The sequence below is a fragment of the Mobula birostris genome, chromosome 3 (assembly GCF_030028105.1).
Source record: "Mobula birostris isolate sMobBir1 chromosome 3, sMobBir1.hap1, whole genome shotgun sequence".
NCBI lineage: Eukaryota > Metazoa > Chordata > Chondrichthyes > Myliobatiformes > Myliobatidae > Mobula > Mobula birostris.
Genome location: NC_092372.1, coordinates 47876292 through 47900722, shown reverse-complemented (window position 1 = coordinate 47900722; position 24431 = coordinate 47876292). Strand labels below are relative to the sequence as shown.

Here is a 24431-nt window from a genome sequence, read left to right as displayed (position 1 = left end):
AGTGAGCTGCAGAAGTCAGTGGCTGCAGCTAGAGATGAAGTTCATGGCTCCACAATCTGTAAGCCCTTGCACAGAAAGTGTATTTACAGAAGAATGCCAAGGAAGAAGCCTTGGCTAAAAGAAGCGTATCCTTCTCTGTAAAGACTGTGCAACATATCACTTAGAAGATAGTGTAAAGATGCAGAAGGTCTTGTGGTCAGACGAGACTAAATGGAAATTTATGGCCTTAACGCTAAATGGTATGTGTGGATCAGCTATTTAACACCATCCCTACTGTAAAGTATGGTGGAGGTAGCATCATGTTATGGGGATGCTTTTTGGCAAGAGGGATTGGAAATCTGGTCAGGATTGATGGAAGATAGAGAAGTACCACACAGAAAGAAGCCCCTTTGGCCCATCTAGTCCATGCCAAAACCAATTAGATTATGAGGACACGCAGTCCTCTTTTTATTGTCATTTAGTAATGCATGCATTAAGAAATGATACAATATTTCCTCCAGTGTGATATCACAAAACATAGGACAGACCAAGACTGAAAAAAAACTAACAAAACCACATAATTATAACATATAGTTACAACAGTGCAACAATACCATAACTTGATGAAGAAGTCCATGAGCACATTAAAAGTTCAAAGTCTCTCAAATGTCCCACATCTCACGCAGACGGAGAGAAGGAAGAAAAACTCTCCCTGCCGTACCCGACCACGGTCCGACTTTGAGTCATCCGAAAACTTCGAGCTCTGATCAGCTCTCTGATACCAAGTACTGAGCGCCATCTCTATCCGAACGATTCAACCTCCTTCTCGTTCGCCAACAGCAGGCAAAGCCGGGGATTTTGAGGCCTTTCCTCCGAAAGATTCCTGACCGCGCAGTAACAACAGCAGCGAACGAGCGTTTCAGAAATTTTTCCAGATGTTCCTCTGTGCTTTCATGTCCATCTCCATCAAATCAGAATTGTTCACAAATTTAACAAATACGTTATCATTTTCATCGAAGGGCTGCGTACGCAAGGCACACTGCTTCTCTCTCCTCCTGCCTCAAACTGCCTACTGACCCTCTGAGTTGACTGAAGAAGTTTTCCCTCATGTTCCCCTTAAACTTAAATCTTTCCTTATAACTCAAGTCCTCCAGACCTGGCAACATCCTTGTAAATTTTCTCTGCACGCTTTCAACCTTGCTTACATCTTTCTTATAGGTAGGTGACCAAAATTGCAGACAATACTCCAAATTAGGCCTCGCCAACGTCTGATACAACTCCAACATACCATCCCATCTTCTGTACTTAATACATTGAATTATGAAGGCCAATGTGTCAAAAGCTTCCTTTAGGACCCTATCTACCTGTGACACCGCTTTCAACTGATTGTGTATCTGTATTCCCAGATCCCTTTTGCTCTACCACACTCCTCAGTGCCTTACCGTTTGCTGTGTAAGACCTACCCTGGTTTGTCCTACTGAAGTGCAAAATTTCCCAGTTGTCTGCATTAAATTCCATCTGTGATTTCTCAGCTGATGCAGATCTCTCTGCAAGCCATGATAGCCTTCCTCACTGTCCACTACACCCCCAATCTTGGTGTCATCTGAAAATTTGCTGATCCAATTAACCACATTATCATCCAGATCATTGATATAGATGACAAACGACAAAGAACCTAGCACCAATCCCTAGAGCACACCTCGTCACAGGCCTCCAGTCAGATAGGCAACCATCTACTACCACTCTGGCTTCTCCCACAAAGCCAATGTGTAATCAGTTTACTACCTCGTCATGAGTGCTGAGCGACTGAACCTTCTTACCGGCCTCCCATGTGGGATCTTGTTAAATGTCTCACTGTAGTCCATGTAGACAACATCCACTGCCTTGCCTTCATCCACTTAACTGGTAACTTCCTCAAAAATCTCTTAAGATTGATTAGACATGACCTACCATGCATGATGAATATCCTTAATCAGTCCATGCCTATCCAAATACTTACATATTCTGTCCCTTCCGATAAATTTCCCACAACTGCTGTCAGACTCACTGGCCTTGTTTCTGTTTGGAGCCTTTTTTAAACTGTGGAACATTGGTTATCCTCCAATCCTTTGGTACCTCTCCTGATGCTAAGAATGTTTTAAGTATCTCTCCTAGGGTCCTGGCAGTTTCTGCACTTGCCTCCCAGAGTCCGAGGGAACACCTCATCAGGCCCTGGGGATTTATCCACCCTGATTTGCCTCAGGGTAGCAAACACCTCCTCTGTAATCTGTACAGAATCCATGAAGTTGATTCTGCTTTGCCTCTCTTCTATGCACTCAGCATCCATCTCCCAAATACAGATGCAAAGAATTAATTTAAGATCTCCCCCATCTGTTTTGGCTGCACACATGGATTACCATTCTAGTCTTCCAGAGGATCTATGTCACTAGCAATCCTTTTGCTCTTAACATACCCATAGGATATCTTGGGATTCTCCTTCATCTTGTCTGCTGGAGCAACTTCATGCCTTCTTTTAGCCTTCCTGATTTCTTTCTTAAGTATTCTCTTGAGAGATCCTGGATAAAAAACCTGCTAGTTTAAACTGTCGAGGAAGTTTATCTTTTAGCAAGACAATGACCCAAAGCACACTGCCAGAGCAACCATGGGGTGGCTTCAGATGAAGAAAATTGCTGTCCACAAGTGCTCCCCAACTAACCTGGCACAGCTTGAGCAATTTAGCAGAGGATTGGGCAAATCTTGCTCCCTCATGTTGTGCAAAGCTAATAGAGACATATCCAAAAAGACTACTGGCTGAATAGTTACAAGAGGTGGAAGTACTAAAGGGGATGAATAGGTGAAACTGGGGGGGGAACGTGAAGTAAAGACCTGGGAATTTGATAGGTGCAAGAGATACAGGGCTGGAAGAGGGAGAATAGGAGAGGACAGAAGGGCATGGAAGAAACAAAAGGGAGGAGGAACACCAGATGGGCAGGCAAAGAGATAGGGTGAGAGAGGGAAAGGGGGATAGGGAATGGTGGGGGAGCATTACCAGAAGTTCAAGAAATCGATATCCATGCCATCAGGTTGGAGGCTACCTAGACAGAATACAAGGTGTTTTTCCTCCAACCTGAGTGTGGCTTCATCATGACAGTAGAGGAGGCCATGTGTTTCACCTATCACCTTGTGTTTCTCCCTTCCCTCCCCCCACCTTTTAAGTCTACTCCTCATCTTTTTTTCTGCAGTCCTGCTGAAGGGTTTCGGCCCAAAACATCAACTATCCTCTTTTCTATAGATGCTATCTAGCCTGCTGAGTTCCTCCAGCATTTCAGAATTAGAATCAGGTTTATTATCATCGGCATGTGACGTGAAGTTTGTTAACTTAGCAACAACAGTTCAGTGCATAACATAATCTAGCAGAGAAAAAAAATACAAGTAAATCAATTATGTATATTGAATAGATTTTTTAAAAAGTGCAAAAACAGAAATACTGTATTTTTTTTAAAGTGAGGTAGTGTCCAAAGATTCAATGTCCATTTAGGAATCAGATGGCAGAGGGGAAGAAGCTGTTCCTGAATCGCTGAGTGTGAGCCTTCAGTGTGTCGACAGCTAAAAAAGTTCTGGTTCAGGTTTTGTCAGTTGTCAAGTTCTTTGTTGTTTCTGATTGCAATCAGAAATGCAATTATCAAAAATGAAATGACTATTAAACGTCTAAATATTAAATCAACTAAAACACTTGAAAATGTAATTAAAACAGTATTTTAAAAAATGGACCTAATTTTCCTATTCAAATGAATAGGATCATGAATCCTGTACACAGAACTCTCTGGATGATACTGCAGTGGAGCATGGGCTTTCACTGTCAGAGATTGGCTTTAGAGATCAGAACTTGCATGTTCACAGAGGAATCCTGAATCTTGCAGAGTAGTGAAGAACGTGCGGGATTGTCATGTATTTCCCAGCAAAATCTGGGCCATTATTTAATCCTCGTGTTTGCATTATTTAATCCTGTTTTTTTTAAGTTATTTTGAGCGATTGGGCTATTTAATCAAATTGTTGATGGGACAACACAAATTGCTGTTCGCCCTCCTGTTGGGGAAATTCAGCAAAAGATTTATTGCCAAAAATAACCCAGTATTGGAACTACACATCCGAGGGAAGCAGTTCCATACCACTATTACAAAGCATACCAATATTCACTGTCAATGTTACATGTAGGAAAAATGGCAGACTAAATAAATTTTTAAATTTGTGTGAATTTTTTTCAAGACTGATTTAAGTAATTTGCTTTTTAGCTCATTAGCTCTGGATCAGTTTCTTGCCACAATGTAAGTAGTGCAACAGAAACTGTAATGATGGATTTGTAATAGGTTATTGTAAAAATTTAGCTCAAGTTTTGACTGCTTCCTGGTTTTGCTAGCCCTTTGCTCAGTTACTATGATATGACTCTGGTTTTCTTCATAATTGGTGGGACCTTTCCACGCAGATTGGTTATCATCGGGAATTCAATTGGTGGGAAAAGTGTTCTTAAACATAGCCCTACTATCTCGTGAATTGCAGCATTTATCATTTGGAGCTTATTTATCTTGTGTTTATTAATGCAAAACCTCAATATTTTCTATGGCTTCCATCATATGAAATTGTATTGTCATTTAGATGAGTGATGTATGGTTCATCTGAGCCAGTAAGTTTGATAATTCTAAGATTACTTGTGAAAAAGTTATTATCTTTTATTCAATAATAGGAATGGGATGGTCTGGTCAGGATAGCATTTGTGAGAAAAAACAAGACTCTAGCTGCAGCTTTTAAGTAAGTATTTTGATATTTGTATTTCTTTTGAAGGGAAAAATAACTGCTTATATGTTGTAATAAAAGTAATGTACAAGTAGATTTCATAAAAATGCTGTTTTGTTCAAAATCTGTGTTTTTAGTTTTAGTTAATGTACTTGATTGCTTGTTCATTTGAAGCGTTGATCTACATTCAATGTGATGCTTCAAAGAAACTTGGTCTGTTAAAATTCATCTGTGTTTACTCATAGATCCAGTGCAGTTGAACAGTTGCTGGAAAAAAATTACAGAATACACTGTTCTTTGCATAATATTGTAAGTATAAAAGTTGTATTTTGGTTTTGGTATACAATTGCCATAATATAGTTAATTAATGTTATAAAATAATTTTAAGACTTTTTAACTAATGTGACCAGTTACAAAATCTCTATTCATATAATAGTTAATTCTATAGGCTATTATTTGTCCAATTCTGTTCTACAAGTTTTAGTATGGACAAAACCAACCCAATTATTGTGTGTGCATGTCAAGAATCACTATTAACAAAAATAAAAATTCATCTTGAAAATGAACATTATTTTGAAGGTTTTTATGTACAAATTAATCCCAACATTTAAAGCTTTAAATATTGAATACACTCATTGTTCAGATTACTGTTTGCTGTAGGAAATTCCAGAAAACTTTAATATTGCTGAAAAAATCCAGAAAATCCTAGAAGAAACTGAATGCAGTGAAAAACGTGCTCGAACAATGGACATAGATGACTTCATGAGGTAACGAGAAATCACTAAATTTGGCATGTTTATAAATGTGCATGGGCTTTGTCCTCTTAATTCATAGCAATTTTGCCTTCTTTCTCAGCCCAAATAATGTACAATTATTTGAGGTATCTGAGTAACAGCTGCCCATTGGTATGGAATACAGTGGATTCTGGTTAATTGGGGGTTAGTTAATTGGGGGAGCTGCTTATTTGGGGCAACTCTTAAAGAACAAAAACTGATGGAGAAAATTGCCAGGATTCGCTTTGTTTATTTGGAACATTATGCTGCTTAATTGGGGCAGACTTGCCAAACAGGTCTAAGTAACATCACTCACGTGCACTTGTGTGGTTGTTAAGACACACCACCATGCGTATAGCAAAGTTTTTAAGTGTCATTTGTGTGTGTTTGTGTTCAAAAAGCAGATAGTTGGTGAGAAATAAGCAGTAAGCCATTCCGAGCTGTTTTGCTCACTGCGATTTCAGGCATTCAGGCTTGGAGATGCCAGAAATGGCTGGGAGCGAAAATGAAATAATGTCACTACTTCAAGTTAGCATCTAAGAATATTTTGAAGGTACTATATCAACAATCTTCTAGAATGTTACAATGAAAATGAAGATTTGGAGAATGCAACCTTCAATAGCATTGTATGAAGGCAGTCCATTTTCTGCACTAACTATCGCAGAGTCATGTTTATTATCACTGGCATGTGACATAAAATTTGTTAACTTAGCAGCAGCAGTTCAATGCAATACTTAATTTTTTGTTCATTGCATAGACTGGATGAATTCCTCTGTTGATGACTACAAGGAACTAATAGTTTTATAGTATTGTAGTATTATAGTGTTCTAATTTGTTCTGTATTTAAATACATAATTTGTTACTCAGTTTGTCTTTTTTTTAATACTTTTTTTAAAAACTATTTCCATGAAACTGTGGCTTATTGCAGTAGCTGCTTGGGCCAAAAATGCACTGGTCCTAATGAGTCCCAGTTAACTGCAATCCACTGTATTTGGAAGAATTTTTTAATTGTGTTGCAGAATTTTGGAAGATGACAGCATGGGAACCAAACCCATGTTTTGTATTTTCTTCTGTCGGTTTGGAGGTTCTGTTAACTTTTGTGGTTATGCTTTAATAGAATATTATCCAACTGCATTTTGTACATTCTTATAGTTTTAATGTGTAAATTCAGTTCTGAATTTGTAATTCTTCAGTTTTAATATTTCAAAAATCTGTGTTTTCTATTTACCACTATTGATAGCAGTAAATTTGTTTTCTAAAAATTCCCATTTCTTGTACAGTACTTAAAATTTACATAAAATACTCTCCAAGAGAGAGAAATGTAGAGAAACAATTTCATTCCACTCAGGTAATGTTTCTGTTTGCTTCTGCAGTTTGCTCCATGGTTTCAATTCGCATGGAATCCACTTCTCATGACAGCATTTTCTGCAACTTGACTGTAGATTTTAAGTTTGCTAGATAGTTTCTATTTTTGTTACAGTATTGAGATTTACAATCATTTGGGAGTTTTAGATTAAATTAAACCTGAAACTTCCTTTGTACATTACTGCAACTTAATGCAAGTTTGCATAGGTATGCTCAGTTGTGAAAATAAAGATAGAATATCTGAATAATATTAACATGGAACATATGCTAATTTTAAATTTGTATATTTGTATGTACTTTATAGTAGCTTGTCATATTGTGTATTCAAAACTTAAGTAAAACAAACTCATTTCTTGTGGCTTTCTTCCCTAACTAGCTGAAGCAGTCCCTATTTCTTTCAGCAGTCGTATTTCTTTCAAATCCAAGAATGCAGTTCTAGAGTTGGGTTAAGGAATAAAGCTGGGCAACTTGGTATAGCAGACAAGTTAATGATCAATGGACTTAATGTAGTTATGGAAGAGTAACTAAGTAATTGGCCCTTAACCTGCAGGGATATAATTTGACCAATGAAAGCAATAAGAAACCACAGAATATTGGAAATCCCAAACAAATAAATGCAGTAACGATAAAAATTAATGCAAGAATCACCCATTTGAGAAGCTATAGCTTTGTAGGAATATATTACTAGATTGGCCAGGGCAACAAACGTTCTGAGCTTTGAACTCCATTCGCAAACGTTTAATACTTAGTATGGTCTAAAAAGGAATTCTGAGAAATGGAAAACCAAGAAACAGGCCTGACATCTTATACACAGATGTTAAGACTGCGCAACAAGATGATTTAATTAAGGCACCAGGTACTTTGTAACACAAAAAGTTTTGCTGAACCTGCTTGGGGCATTAGTTTGGCTACAGCTAAAATCGTATTACACCATGATAGGGACAAGGGCATAATAGAAAAGATTGAGAGCCAGATTTGCAGTACATCTCAAGTGGATTTGTGGACTTCCAAGGATGTGCCAAAACTAGAGAATTTTAGAAAACTTAAAATTTAGTTGAAAATAAAATTAAAGCCTTGAACAACTTTTATTTCCTTTCAAAGTTAATTAATCTATGAATAATTATGGTGTTGTTGTGAAATTAGATACCTGTAAATAGTAAAGATAGGAACATCCATTTGTGGTTAAAAAGTACAGGCCATTCCTAGGTTAAGAGTGGCTGACTTGTGGACAGACCCTACATAAAGAGCTTTTATAATAAATTCAAATATATACATTCATTCCTATCAAATGGCAGAACTAGTTTTCTTTCTTATCCTCCCTTTCCCCTCTTACATGGTTTTGATGCCATTTTTACACTTCTGTGGAGGTTTAGTCTGTATAGAGTGATTTGATGGTGTATTTTCCAACTTGGGTTCAAAATTATCTTGTGGGCATCTGTAAAAACATGATTGTTACATAGAGATGGCTTGTTTGCTGGCATGTTCACTGCCCAATGACATCTTTGAAAATTACTTTTGATTCTACCATATTCAATTATTGAAGCACTAATGTATACAACATGGTGGTGGTAAGCACAAAAGATAGGTTCAACTGAGCCAGTTCATTGTAACTCACACACAAAAGTAGTATTCTCCCATCCTCAAATTATTTTCCTCCTACACGACAATTGTTATTGTGTGTGAAAAGCCAACTGGTGAGTCCTAAATTTCAACAAGTTTTTAAACTGAAGATCTGCTGCTTAAACTGTCAATGTGTACTTGTGTAATTGATGAAATTTGATAGAATTGGGAGATATGAAATAAAAAAAATTTAAACCTGCTTTCTCTGTATCTTAACTGACCATTCCAATTACAAATCAAACATCTGCACTATTAACTACAATTATTTTCTCTATCATCATAGTCCAACCTGAGCATTTCTAGTTTGTTTAATTGCACATAGGTTATCAGTCAGTTGATTTCATCAACAGTTGTTGCCTTATCCAGCTCTCTGCCAACCCCTCTGTAGCTTAATGCTGACTTTTTTTTTTGCTCTTCCCCAATTCTGATGAATTGCCTTTAATTTAAAATGTTAACTATTTCTCTTTCCTGCTCTCAGACTATTTTGTATTTTTTTCTCTATAGTGTTCTTAAAATTGTCTACTGCAATATTTAACAGGCAATTGTTTGTTTTTGATCTGCTGGATATCTTTCTGATTAAAATTTAGGTATCTATGGCAATTTTCATTTGATGCCACGAAATAGACAGTTTGTCTCCAGCAGGAATAATGGCAGCTCAGGAATACAATGTGACAAGCGACATGAATGTACAAGAAAGAAAATACATTTGTTTGCCCAATCCAGTCTACATCAGCAATATTGATGACCAATTGCATATAAAAGTTACACAATGAAAAATAAGGAAAATTCATTGTACTATTGCTACAACAGTTAAAGGCACAAAATGTACAATCTAAAACACCAAACACTATTATGAAACCCATGCATCCATTTTTAGCTTCCTTTAATTTTGTTTGGCATTTTACAAAAAAGGCTATTTAGAAACTTATCAAGAGCAAAACATCACAAAATGTACTTAAATGTAAATCTGATGCACAAGCCCTCACTATTCCAAGATTCTCTAACAATTTTTTGAAATAAAAATCATGATGATATCACATTGGGATGAAGTGAAATGCCAAGAACAGGGTTTTCAATTGATGTTGATTAATTGGGTGATTACTCAAGGGAAGATTAAAAACTAATGTTAATGTACTTCTTTGAATGTTCACAAGTTCCAGTTAGTTTATAATTACAACAATATTCTATCAAAACCCTCCAAATGTTATAGTCATTCTATTTCTAAATCAAACCACAATGTGGTATGAATTAGGTGGAGTTCCAGACAAGACATTAAATAACACATTTTACATTAAGTGGAAGAATGCTGCATTAAAATTTTTCACATTCAGCAACATTTTTTGATATTTGCAGGAAGTAAACTCAAAAATGATCAGACTTAAATGTCTATCTTTAGTGGATATGAACTTGATCTTCAATTGACATCACTGTAGTAATGGCTATAACTGTTTAAAATGAAACCTTGAAAAAGTTGGTACTTAACTGATTTCATATAAACTTAAATGAACGTCAGCATAACTAAGTTTTCCTTAAACCATCTCGAGTCTTCTGTACTCATCTGAACAGTGAGACATCACAGTATACGGTTCCATTCTGTAATTCACAAGCTCTGCCTTTTCATCACTGCTCCAAACCAAATTTTTTTTAATACAATAATCACTACCATTTAAATATGTACTTTCCCTTTACATAGGAAAAATAGTAAAAGCTCACATTGAAATCTTGAAAATTATACTGAAACTTTTTAATTGAATCCTATTTACTTTAGATACAACCATCTGGTGCATGTACTGATGTTTCAAGTGCAATTGCTCCCAAAAGTTCATTTTACTTTATTTTTAACATTCTTACTTGTTAAATCAAGATGTTGTGAAACACATCACAGCAATTTTTTTAAAAAGTGAGCACTTTTTCAAAAAAAAAAGCTACTTAAAGACTTCATTGATAAATATGTGGAATGTCAATCTATACTTCTATACCATTATACATTTTGGAACCAAATGTCATTTTAAATCAGTTGATGATATGGCACATATCTTGTGAAATAATAGAAACGTATGTGACAAAAGATGGCTCAAAAACAATAAAAAAGACGAGTACAATAAATTAATTTACACAAAACAAAAAAGTTTTATTGAGTAAGAGGTGTGTATCGTTAGATCATCTGCTGATTTTGGGGACTTAAGCCTCTAAGAAGGCACAAAAAAAAAAACAGGGCAAGCTCAGTCTGCTCTAATGGAAATTACTTCACATCACAAATTGTTTGTGCGTACATGCAAACACACAAACAGCACAGCCAGCTATGGTAACAAAATGTAGCCACGTCAATTTAAAAAATAAAATAAAAAATACTGAGTATCTAAATGTAGACTTTCCACAGTTGTTTTGACACATTTTAAAAAAAAGTTGGCAAAGATTTTCTGACCAAAGCTTCTTGCTAAAGCCAAAAAGTTTTTTCAAAGTACTTCAGAAATGTCCTAATCCTGTGAACTTGTGCTGTTGGATTAGAAGCATTTGTTTAGTAGTAATACCATGGGAGTGTGTTCAGAAAACAAAAATTCAAGTAAAATGATAGAAAGTTTCAATTGATGTAGTTCCAAAAGTTCTTAGCATTCCAGTGATTGGCTTTTGGTGACCACAGCTCAAAATTAGTAGGGAAGTTTATGCGATAAAGATTTTGAGAATCAGTTAATCCTCTGAATCTGTCTGAAACTTAAATAGCTCTTGGCCGCTTAGGATTGATCTGCTTACTAGCTTGTTCTTCCTCCTGAAGAGTGGTACGGAAGACTTTTACTTTATCTGAAAGACAGAAGATACAAGTCAACCATATGCCAATAAAATAAATTGCATTATTGGTCATGGTGGATATCAGTGGAAAATTAGTTCAGTTTATTACTAATTAAATTTAATTTAATTAAAATTAAATGTTTCCTCCAGTTTATTGGATAAAGTATACAAAATCTACATTCATAAAACAATAAATTAACTAATGTGTTGCATGTTATACAATGTATAACAGACATAACTCTTTATAATTTATAATTCTGAACAGCAATAATATAAACTTCAGGATTAAAGAGTAATCCCATTAACGAAATGTGGTAGAAATTCTCCATCACACTGTACTTACATTAAGCAAAGACTTACAAAATTGCAACAAGCATCCCGATGGAGTACCTGGTAAGGATCTGAAAACTTGTGCCAACCAACTAGCAGGATTTCTCAAAGACATTTTCAACCTCTTACTACTATGGGCAGAAGTTCCCATTTGCTTCAAAAAGGCAACAATTATACCAGTGCCCAAGAATAATAATGTGGGCTGCCTTAATGACCATCACCCTGTAGCATTCACATCAACACTGATGAAATACTTTGAGAGGCTGGTTATGACTAGACTGAACTCCTGCCTCAGCAAGTACCTGGACCCACTGCAATTCTCCTATCGCCACAATAGCTCAATGGCAGACGCAATCTCAATGGCTCTCCAAATGGCTTTAGACCACCTGGACAACACAAACATTTATGTCAGGATGCTGTTCATCGACTATAGCTCAGCATTTTAATACCATCATTCCCACAACCCTGATTGAGGAGTTGCAGAACCTGGGCCTAAATGCTGAGCTGTAGTCAATGAAGAGCATCCTCATATATATATATCTTCCAGATGTTCCAGAGCTGAGTAGACAGCCAATGAAATGGCATCTGCTATCGACGTGTTGTGATGGTAGGCAAATTGGAGCAGATCCAAGTCACCCAGGCAAGAATTCATATGCTTCACGACCAAACCCTCAAAGCATTCCTTGCTGAGAAGCTCCTAACTCCAGCTGGAGAGTGGGGATGAATTGTTCAGAGTTTGGGGCTGGTCATTTAAGGCAGATTTTTTATAAAACATTTTCTTCATGCAAAGTGTTGAAAACCTCCTCAATTCTCCATTTTAGCAGTGCACATTAATGAATTTGCCTAAAAGCCTGCCTTTGAGTTAAGTGGAGAAGCTACATGCACAGTCAGGAAAATGAATTTGAGGCATGGGATCAGTCAGGATTTATCTTAATGGCAAAATTAATATAACAGACAATTCTTACTCTGTAGATTTCTTAAACCTGCCCTTTATGGTTCCCATTAGATTGGCATTTGCAGTTAGTGATTAATAATGGCAATTACACCCAATTCTGATGTGATGTACCTGCCTTTTAAATATTCAAGAAATTCAGTCTCTCACTGACATGAGTTAGCCTTCTTATCCTAATTTAAGTGAAAGCTAAAATTATCAATACAACTACCTTTCTTACTCTAATATTTGTATTTATTGATCCTCCCTACAGTTACTAGCAGCAGACTATGCTCCTCAACCACAGGGATAAATAATTTTCTGTTACATAACTACTCATAAGATTTCCAATGCTTGCTCACATCCCATACCACTCTCATTAATGAAATGATATTACTCAATCATTAAGTCCTTTCCTTCCCCTCTTAATATTTTACTAGTTTTCCTGTAAATACAACCTAGAATGCTGAGATCTTATCTCTGTAATCATACAGTTATATAGTAAATAGGCCCAACCACCCACATCTGTGCTGACCATCATCCTTAAACGTACTAATCCCACAATCCTACATTAGTTCTGTATCCCCTTACGCCTTACTGTACCTGTCAAAATCCTTCTTAAATGTTACTTTTCCTGCCTCCTCCAACACATCTGGCTGATCATTGCAGGTACCAACTACTATCTGTGCAAAAAAAAATTACCCTTCTGTTCCCTTTTAAATCTTCTTCTCAGCTTAAACTTAATGCCCTCTAGTGTTAGTACCGCTAACATGGGAACCAGACAATGGCCATCTACCCAAACTATTCCTCTCATAATTATATATCCTGTAATCATGTCACCTCTTATCATCCTTTGCTTCAAGGAATAGATATAGCCTACAAGAGGAGAGGCTGTAATTGATCTGGTATTGGGAAATGAACCCGGTCAGATGTCCAGTCTCTCAGTGGGAGAGCATTTTGGATATAATGATCACAACTCTATCTCCTTTACCATAGCATTGGAGAGGGATAGGAACAGACAAGTTAGGGAAGTGTTTAATTGGAGTAAGGGGAAATATGAAGCTATCAGGCAGGAACTTGGAAGCATAAATTGTGAAATATATGGCAGATATGTGGCAAATATTCAGGGGATATTTGTGTGGTGTTCCGCATGCGTATGTTCCAGTGAGACGGAAAGGATAGGAGGGTACAGGAACCGTGGTGTACAAAGGCCGTTGTAAATCTAGTCAAGAAGAAAAGCTTCCGAAAGTTTCAAAAAACTATGTAATGATAGAGATGTAGAAAGCTATAAGGCTAGCAGGAAGGAGCTTAAGAATGAAATTAGGAGAGCCAGAACGGGCCATGAGAAGGCCTTGGTGAGCAGGATTAAGGAAAACCCCCAAGGCATTCTACAAGTATGTGAAGAGCAAGAGGATAAGACGCAAGAGAATAGGATCAATCAAGTGTGACGGTGGAAAAGTGTGTACGGAACTGAGGAGATAGCGGAGGTACCTAAATGAATACTTTGCTTCAGTATTTACTACGGAAAAGGATCTTGGCAACTGTAGGGATGACTTACAGCAGCCTGAAAAGCTTGAACATATAGACATTAAATCAAGTTGGATAAGTCACCAGGACTGGACAAGATATACCCCAGGCTACTGTGGGAGGCAAGGGAGGAGATTGCTGAGCCTATGACAATGCTCTTTGCATCATCAATGGGGACGGGAGAGGCTCCAGAGGATTGGAGGGTTGCAGATGTTGTTCCCTTATTCAAGAAAGGGAATAGAGATAGCCCAGGAAATAGCCCAAAGGCAGGAAGAGAAGATGGCAGCGAGACACAGCGCACGCAGCTCTCCGGTGAAAATGATATCATATTTGTAAGTAGGATGCCATGCACAATTTTGATTTGATGGAGACAGACGTGAGAAGCAGAGGAACATCTGGAGAAATTTCTGAAATGCCCGGTTCGCTGCCGCTGCTACTGTGCGATTGAGAATCTCCGGAAGGAAGGCTCCAAAATCCCAGGCTTTGCCTACTGCTGGCGACCGAGGCTGAGGTCGAAGCGTTCGCCAGAGATAGTGCTCGGTACTCGGTGTCAGGGGGCTGATCAGAGCTCGAAGTTTTCGGACGAATCAGAGTCGGACTGTGGTCAGGCATGGCAGGGAGAGTTTTCTTCCTTCTCCTGTCTGCGTGAGATGTGGGACTTTCGAGAGACTTTGAACTTTTTTACTGTGCAATGGCCTGTTCTTCATGAAGTTATGGTATTGTTGCACTGTTGTAACTATATGTTTTAATATGTTGTTTTTGTTAGTTTTTCAGTCTTGGTCTGTCCTGTGTTTTCTGTGATAACACACTGGAGGAATATTGTATCATTTCTTAATGCATGCATTACTAAACGACAATAAAAGAGGACTGTGTGTCCTCATAATCTAATCTAAATTATAGACCACTGAGTCTTACTTCAGTGGTTGGTAAGTTTTTGGAGAAGATCCCGAGAGGCAGGATTTATGAACATTTGGAATTAGGAATAGTCAGCATGGCTTGTCAAAGGCAGGTTGTGCATTCCGAGCCTAAATGAATTTTTTGAGAATGTGACTAAACACACTGATGGAAGTAGAGCAGTAGATGTAGTGTATATGGATTTCAGCAAGGCATTTGAGAAGGTACCCCCCCCCCCCCCATGCAAGGCTTATTGAGAAAATAAGGAGGCATGGGATTCAAGGGGACCTTGCTTTGTGGATCTAGAATTGGCTTGCTCACAGAAGGCAAAGAGTGGTTGTAGACGGGTCATATTCTGCATGGAGGTTGGTGAACAATGGTGTGCCTCAGGGATCTGTTCTGGGACTCTTTTCGTGATTTTTATAAATGATCTGGATGAGGAAGTGGAGGGATGGGTTAGTAAGTTTGCTGATGGCAAAGGTTGGGAGTGTTGTGGATAGTCTGGAGGGCTGTCAGAGGTTACAGCCGGACATCGATAGGGTGCAAAACTGGGCTGAGAAGTGGCAGATGGAATTCAACCCAGATAAGTGTGAGGTGGTTCATTTTGGTAGGTCAAATATGATGGCAGAATATAGTATTAATGGTAAGACTCTTGGCAGTGTGGAGGATCAGAGGGATCTTGGGATCTGAGTCCATAGGACACTCAAAGCTGCTGTGCAGGTTGACTCTGTGGTTAAGAAGGCATACAGTGTATTGGCCTTCATCAACCATGGGACTGAATTCAAGAGCAGAGAGGTAATGTTACGGCTATACAGCTCCCTGGTCAGACTCCACTTGGAGTACTGTGCTCAGTTCTGGTCACCTCAATACAGGAAGTATGTGGAAACTATAGAAAGCGTGCAGAGGAGATTTACAAGAATGCTGCCTGGATTGGGAGCATGCCTTATGAAGTTAAGTGAACTTGGCCTTTTCTCCTTGGAGCGACGGAGGATGAGAGGTGAACTGATAGAGTTGTATAAGATGATGAGAGGCATTGATCGTGTGGATAGTCAGAGGCTTTTTCCCAGGCCTGAAATGGCTATCACGAGAGGGCACAGTTTTATGGTCTTTGGGAGTAGCGGGGTAAGCTTTTTTAAAATGTAGAGAGTGGTGAGTGTGTGAAATGGGCTGCCGGCAACGGTGGTGGAGACAGGTACACTAGGGTTTTTTAAGAGACCCCTGGATAGGTACATGGAGCTTAGGAGAATAGAGGGCTATGGGTAACCCTAGGTTATTTCTAAAGTACATGTTCAGCACAGCATTTTGGGCCGAAGGGCCTGTAGGTTTTCTATGTTTCTAATCCAGACAAAAATATAAAGCAACAGCAGCTTAACCTTCTGTTGGAAATTGTCCTGACGAAGGGTCTCGGCCTGAAACGTCGAATGTACCTCTTCCTAGAGATGCTGCCTGGCCTGCTGCGTTCACCAGCAACTTTGATGTGTGTTGCTTTTGTCATTAATATTCATTTTAATAGCTTTAGACTTTTAACATAAAAACAATTTTCTCTTTGATGGAAGATATGATCAATGTGATGTTACTTTAGGATATGGAAAAAGGGAGAGTAGTTTGATACTTGGAAAGGAGCCCAATCCTTCTGTTCACACCAGATGAGAGGTCAGAATTTGTTTGTCCTGCTTTATAGTAATGCCAAAATTTTATACTTCTCATCATTCCTTTTAAGCGGTTATTTCTTTAAACTGTCATTATTCTTTTGATGTACTTCCTTATATTTTACTAGAAGGTATTCCCTATCATGCAGTCAGTGAGATCATGTTTTCCAGAACATCAACCCCCATCTTCTACTTGTTCCAAGCAGAATGCTACAATCATATTGAATTTATTTTCTTTTTAACTTCAGGTTATAGTTCTTAAGAAAGCTGCCACTTCATGTGACCTATTTGTGTATGCTGATTGAATGTGGTGTAAACTTGGTGTAAACCTACCCCTCAGTTCAGTAAGAATTTCAATCTTCTGATCTAAAATTGACTCTAACTGTGTGGAGTATGCATCCACATCATAATCCACCTCTTCAGTCATCTCCAAAAGTGCTTTTTCATCCTCCAGCCATCGAATTGACTCCTGTGGATAAACAAAATCCCATGTTTAAAGCACCAATGTGAAATAGAACATAGGTCAGTATAGTATGGGCCTTTTGACCCTCACTGTCGTGCCAACAAAATATAAATGTACTCCATGACTCTCATGCACAGCATATAAGCCTCCACTTTTCTTACATTCACATGCCTAACTAAGAGTTCCTTAAATATACCTATTTTATCAGCCTCCAACATCTCTGGTCATGCATTCCAGGCACCTCCAGTCTCTTGTTAAAAAAAACCTTTGTCTGATATCTCCCCTAAACTTTCCTCCACTCACCTTAAACACACCTTAACAGCTTCTGGTACTGGTTGTTGAGAGCCTGGGGGAAAAAAGTCCTGACTGTCTACTCTGTCTCTGCTTCTCATAATCTTATACACCTCTATCAAGTTGCCTTTCATCCTCCATCACTCCAAAGGGAAAAGCCCTAGCTCACTCAACATGTCCTCAGAAGACTTGCTCTCTAATCCAGGCAGCATCCTGGTAAATCTCCTCTGCACGCTATCTAAAGCTTCCACATCCTTTCTATAATGGAGTAATCAAAACTGAACAAAATATTCTTTGTGGTATAGTTTCACAGAGCTGCGACATTACCTCGTGGTTCTTGAACTCAATCCCTGACTAATGAAGGCCAACTCATCTTGACTTATTAACCACCCTATCAACTTTTGCAGCAATTTTGAGCTATCTGTGGACTTGGACCCCAAAATCCTTATGTTCCTCCACAGTGTTAAGAATCCCACCTCTGACCTTGTTCTCCACCTTCAAGTTCAATCTTCCAAATTGTATCACTTCACATTTTTCCAGATTGAACCCCATCTGCCATTTCTCCACTCAACTCTCAACCTAACAACCTATCTCGAAATCCTGTTGTAACATCTAACTACACTATCCACAACATCCATGTCATCTGCAAACATACTAACCCAACCCCTCCACTTCCCCATCCAAGTCATTTATAAAAATCACAAAGAGCAAGGGTCCCAGAACAGATTCCTGTAGAACATGAACATCAAAGCAGAATACTCGCCATCTACTCCCACCCTCTCTGCCTTCTGTGGGCAAGCCAATTCCAAATCCATGCAACCAAGTCCCCATGGATTCCATGCATGACTTTCTGGATGAACCTACCATGGGGAGCCTTGTCAAATACCTTATTAAAATCCATATACACAACACTTACTGGTCTACCTTCATCCATTTATTTTGTCATCTCCTCAAAAAACTCAATTAGGCTCCTGAGGCATGGTCTATCCTTCAAAATAAAAACCATGTTGATGATCCCTAAAAAGACTACGCTTCCCCAAATGTTTATAAATTCTGTACCCAAGAATCCTCTCCAATAGTTTGTCCATGACTAATTTAAGACTCACTGGTTTCAACTGCCAAGATTATCCATCATCTTTCTTAAACATAAAATAAATCTGAGTTGGTGGCCCATACGGTACACAAAGTTTCAGGCAGGCCTTATATAAAAAAAAAGCCTCTGCAATGATTCATTTTATAAATATTTAAATAAAATTTAAATCATAAATTAATTGAACTAATCCAGCGACTCCATCTTTAGTTAAGGTTTTTGGAAGCTAAAGTAGCCTTTGAAGCTCAATACTAGGAATACTGCAAACTGAAATAAAAACAGAATATTTTGAATTGAAGCTAGCAGTGGTGTGAAAATTTTGGAACAAAGATAATTATCCTCCAATGTTAAAGTCATGAAGTAAAACACAAGCTACACTTGTACCCAACAGGAATAAAAATAGAAAATTCCTCTGTAGACTCAATATTATAAAATTAATTGTGATTAATCAAAAATAATTGGTATTTGTACCTGAAATATTGCCCTGTGCTCTTCCACAACCTGTTCCTCCATTTCCACCATCTGAGACACTGCCTCATGGAAAGTAAACAGCTGAGGTGAAACTTCCTCCTCCTAGAAACAAGCAAATACCTGAATCAGCTATTAAAGTTGGTAAATCCACACAGGTGTGTCTTATCACTGATGACAATATGCCATAGAGAAATTAAACCAGCTGGTGGGGGTAGGGGTTGAGAAAGAAGAGGCAGCTAGCTGCAATAGTATACTTAACTGGAGTCAGGCCAGGACAGACCTGAGGATACTAGGGATGGATGGAGAAATTAAATAAAGAGGTCCAATGGATTAAAGTGTAGGATTTACCTTGGTGGGATCAGATTGAGAGAAGATATTCCTATCCAGCAAAGCCCCAGACTTAGTTATTACAACCATATAACAATTACAGCACGGAAACAGGCCATCGGCCCTTCTAGTCCGTGCCGAACTCTTATTCTCACCTGGTCCCACCGACCTGCACTCAGCCCATAATCCTCCATTCCTTTCCTGTCCATATATCTATACAATTTAACTTTAAACGACAACATCAAACCTGCCTCAACCACTTCTGCTGGAAGCTCGTTCCACACAGCTACCAATCTCTGAGCAAAGAAGTTCCCCCTCATGTTACCCCCTAAACTTTTGCCCTTTAACTCTCAATTCATGTCCTCTTGTTTGAATCTCCCTCATTCTCAATGGAAAAGCCTATCCACGTCAACTCTATCAATCCCCTCATAATTTTAAACACCTCTATCAGGTCCCCCCTCAACCTTCTACGCTCCAAAGAATAAAGACCTAATTTGTTCAACTTTTCTCGGTAACTTAGGAGATGAAACCCAGGCAACATTTTAGTAAACCTCCTCTGTACTTTCTCAATTTTATTGACATCTTTCCTATAATTCGCTGACCAGAACTGTACACAATACTCCAAAGTTGGCCTCACCAATGCCTTATACAATTTCAACATTACATCCCAACTCCTATACTCAATGTTCTGATTAATAAAGGCCAGCATACCAAAAGCTTTCTTTACCACCCTATCCACATGAGATTCCACCTACAGGGAACTATGCACCATTATTCCTAGATCCCTCTGTTCCACAGCATTGTTCAATGCCTTACCATTTACCATGTATGTCCTATTTTGATTAGTCCTACCAAAATGTAGCACCTCATATTTTTCAGCATTAAACTCCATCTGCCATCTTTCAGCCCACTCTTCTAACGGTCCTAAATCTCTCTGCAAGCTTTGAAACCCTACTTGATTATCCACAACGCCACCTACCCTAATATCATCTGCATACTCACTAATCCAATTTACCACTCCATCATCAATATATATGACAAACAACACTGGACCCAGTACAGATCCCTGAGGCACACCGCTACACACTGTCTTCCAATCTAACACACAGTTATCCACCACCACTCTCTGGCGTCTCCCATCTAGCCACTGCTGAATCCATTTTACTACTTCGATATTAATGCCCAACGATTGAACCTTCCTAACTAACGTTCCGTGTGGAACCTTGTCAAAGGCCTTACTGAAGTCCATATAGACAACATCCACCACTTTACCCTCGTCAACTTTCTTAGTAACATCAAAAAATTCAATTAAGATTTGTCAAACTTGACCTTCCACAAACAAATCCATGTTGACTGTTCCTAATCAGACCCTGTCTATCCAGATAACTATATATACCATCTCTAAGAATACTTTCCATCAATTTACCCACCACTGACGTCAAACTCACAGGCCGATAATTGCGAGGTTTACTCTTAGAACCCTTTTTAAACAATGGAACCACATGAGCAATACGCCAATCCTCCAGCACCATCCCCGTTTCTAATGACATTTGAAATATTTCTGTCAGAGCAGCTGCTATTTCCACACTAACTTCCCTCAAGGTCCTAGGGAATATCTTGTCCAGACCCGGAGACTTATCCACTTTTATATTCCTTAAAAGCACCAGTACTTCCTCTTCTTTAATCGTCATACTTTCCATAACCACCCTCCTTGTTTCCTTTACCTTACACAATTCAATATCCTTCTCCTTAGTGAATACCGAAGAAAAGAAATTGTTCAAAATCTTCCCCATCTCTTTTGGCTCCGCACATGGCCGTCCACTCTGATTCTCTAAGGGACCAATTTTATCCCTCACTATCCTTTTGCTATTAACATAACTGTTGAAGCCCTTCGGATTTATTTTCACCTTACTTGCCAAAGCAGCCTCGTATCTTCTTTTGGCTTTTCTAATTTCTTTCTTAAGGTTCTTTTTACATTCTTTATATTCCTTGAGCACCTCATTAACTCCAAGCTGCCTATATTTATTGAAGATCCCTCTCTTTTTCCGAACCAAGTTTCCAATATCCCTTGAAAACTATGACTCTCTCAAACTTTTAACCTTTCCTTTCAACCTAACAGGAACATAAAGATCCTGCACCCTCAAAATTTCACCTTTAAATGACCTCCATTTTTCTATTACATCCTTCCCATAAAACAAAATGTCCCAATCCACTCCTTCTAAATCTTTTCGCATCTCCTCAAAGTTAGCCTTTCTCCAATCAAAAATCTCAATCCTAGGTCCAGTCCTATCCTTCTCCATAACTATATTGAAACTAATGGTATTGTGATCACTGGACCCAAAGTGCTCCCCAACACATACCTCTGACACCTGCCCTATCTCATTCCCTAACAGGAGATCCAACACTGCCCCTTCTCTAGTTGATGCCTCTATATATTGCTCCAAAAAACTACCTTGCACACATTTGACAAACTCCAAACCATCCAGTCCTTTTACAGAATGGGCTTCCCAGTCTATGTGTGGAAAATTAAAATCTCCCACAATCACAACCTTGTGCTTACTACAAATATCTGCTATCTCCTTACAAATTTGCTCCTCCAGTTCTCGGTCCCCATTAGGTGGTCTATAATACACCCCTATAAGCGTCACAACACCTTTCCTATTCCTCAATTCCACCCAAATAGCCTCCGTAGACGAGTCCACTCATCTATCCCGCCAGAGCACTGCTGTTATATTTTCTCTGACAAGCAATGCTACACCTCCCCCTCTTGCCCCTCCTATTCTATCACACCTGAAGCAACGAAATCCTGGAATATTTAGTTGCCAATCACACTCCTCCTGCAACCACGTTTCACTAATAGCTACAACATCATATTTCCAAGTATCAATCCATGCTCTAAGCTCATCCACCTTTCTTACAATGCTCCTAGCATTAAAGTAGATGCATTTAAGAAACTCTCCACCTCCTACTCTCTGTTCATCCTTAATGGAGCAAACAACTTTGTTATCTTTTTCTTCCTTGTCCTCTACATCTTTGGTCTGAGTGCTTCTGATCTCTGTCCCCTGCTTATCCTCCCTCACACACAGTCTACCTGCTTTCTCTATTTGTGAACTAACCTCCTCTCTCCTAGTCTCTTTAATTTGATTCCCTCCCCCCAACCATTCTAGTTTAAAGCCACCTCAGTAGCCCTCGTAAATCTCCCCGCCAGGATATTGGTCCCCCTAGGATTCAGGTGTAACCCGTCCTTTTTGTACAGGTCACGCCCGCGCCAAAAGAGGTCCCAATGATCCAAAAACTTGAATCCCTGCCCCCTGCTCCAATCCCTCAGCCACGCATTTATTCTCCACCTCATTGCATTCCTACTCTCACTGTTGCGTCGCACAGGCAGTAATCCCGAAATTACTACCTTTGCGGTCCTTTTTCTCGACTCCCTTCCTAACTCCCTAGTTCTTTCAGGACCTCTCCCCTTTTCCTACCTATGTCATTGGTACCTATATGTACCACGACCTCTGGCTCCTCTCCCTCCCACTTCAGGATCTCTTGGACACAATCAGAAACATCCCGGACCCTGGCACCAGAGAGGCAAACTACCATCCGGGTCTCCGGACTGTGTCCACAGAATCATCTATCTGACCCCCTAACTATCGAGTCCCCTATTACTACTGCCCTCCTCTTCCTTTCCCTACCCTTCTTCTCGGTTATTCTCGGGGATGACCAATGACAGCCAATATTACCCAGATATAATTTCCCCAAAATGGTCCAAAAAAAAAAAAAAGAAAAAAAAAAAAAGTATATTTAAGTCAACAAGCATGAAACAGTACACCCTGATGCCTTTCCCCTTCATTTTGAGGAATTTTAACCAGGCCAGCTTGATAAAGTTCCTAAATAATTATCACCAGCATATCACTCGTAGAACCAGAGGAGCAAACATACTGAACCACTGTTATATCACAAGCCCACACACACACTTCAGAAAGTCTGATCACCCGGCTGTACTTCTACTCCCCGAGTACAGGCAGAGGCTGAAGACCACACCACCAGTAATGGACCAAGAAGGTACGGACAAGGGATGTGGAGGAGCACTCAAAGGACCACTTTGAGTCAGTGGACTGGACAGTATTCAGGGATTCATCTTGGAGTCCTTAGTTTTCACTGATTTCACTAAAACCTGTGGGTATGAATATGTGCCTTGGATTGAGGTTGGAGACAGAATCGGATGCACAATAACTGGTAGAGTTGGCAGGCTATTACTTCCTACAAAATGAAACTTAACATCGTATACACAGATGACGCTTCACTCCCAGATGAGCTCAACACCTTTATGCACAAGTTGGAAGGAAAAATAATACCACAGCTGAGGACCACTGCAGCATCTGGTAACCCTGTGATCACTGTCTCGGAGGCCCATGCCAGAACGTCTTTCAAGAGGGTGAACTCTCACAAGTCGACAGACCCTGATGGTGTACCTAGTAAGGTTCTGAAAACCCATGCCAACCAACTGGTGGGAGTGTTCAAAGACATTTCCAATCTCTCATTGCTACAGTTGGAGGTTCCAACCTGCTTAAGGGCAACAATCACACCAGTTCCAAGAAAAGCAGGGCAAGCTGCTTGAACAACTATCGTTCAGTAGCACTCACATCTATGGTGATGAAGTGCTTTGACGGGGTGGTTATGGCAAGAATCAACTTCTGCCTAAGCAAAGACCTGGATCCACTGCAATTTGCCTGTCGCCACAATAGGTCTATAGCAAATACAATCTCACTGCTTCTTCACATAGCCTAGGATCACCTGCACAATAATAATACTTACTTCGGGCTGCTGTTCTTGAATTAACTCAACATTTAACACAATCATTCCTACAGTTCTGTTCAAAGAGTACCAAAACTTGGGCCTCGACCTCCTCACCGGAAATCCAGTCTGTACAGACAGGAAATAACATCTCCACCTTGCTGACAATTACCACTGGCGTACCTCAAGGATGTGTGCTTAGCCCACTGCTCTATTCTCTCTACACCAATGACTGTGTGGCTAGTTACAGCTGAAATGCCGTTTATAAATTTGCTGATGATGCAACTAATTGTTGGCAGAATTTCAAATGGTGACGAGAAGGCATATGGGAGTGAGAAAGATCAGCTGGTTGAGGGGCGTTGCTGCAAGCAACTGC

At 39.2% G+C, this 24431-nt stretch overlaps 2 protein-coding genes across 6 annotated transcripts in view; one reads left to right on the top strand and one right to left on the bottom strand.

The window, feature by feature from the left end:
- dimt1l (DIM1 dimethyladenosine transferase 1-like (S. cerevisiae)) overlaps window positions 1–24431 on the top strand; it is a 68423-nt gene that overhangs the window by 17862 nt on the left and 26130 nt on the right. The window contains exons 9-12 of one of the 4 annotated variants that reach the window (XR_011885343.1): window positions 4700–4764; window positions 4995–5058; window positions 5393–5516; window positions 6896–8723. Coding sequence is in view for 2 of the 4 variants with exons in the window: in XM_072252586.1 (XP_072108687.1) it covers window positions 4700–4764; window positions 4995–5058; window positions 5410–5516; window positions 6896–6938 (279 nt within the window). In the remaining 2 variants the exon portion in view is untranslated. Of the gene's footprint in view, window positions 1–4699; window positions 4765–4994; window positions 5059–5392; window positions 5517–6895; window positions 8724–24431 lie in introns of those variants that run through there. The other 3 variants (XM_072252586.1, XR_011885344.1, XM_072252585.1) reach the window with 3 other exon arrangements.
- The window catches only part of kif2a (kinesin family member 2a), a 119475-nt gene continuing 105657 nt past the window's right edge, over window positions 10614–24431 (bottom strand). For both annotated transcript variants that reach the window (XM_072252583.1, XM_072252584.1), the window contains 3 exons: window positions 18941–19042; window positions 16959–17094; window positions 10614–11306 (listed from right to left, as the gene is read on the bottom strand). In XM_072252583.1, the coding sequence (XP_072108684.1) occupies window positions 11221–11306; window positions 16959–17094; window positions 18941–19042 (324 nt within the window). In that variant the 3' untranslated portion in view covers window positions 10614–11220. The remainder of the gene's footprint in view (window positions 11307–16958; window positions 17095–18940; window positions 19043–24431) is intronic.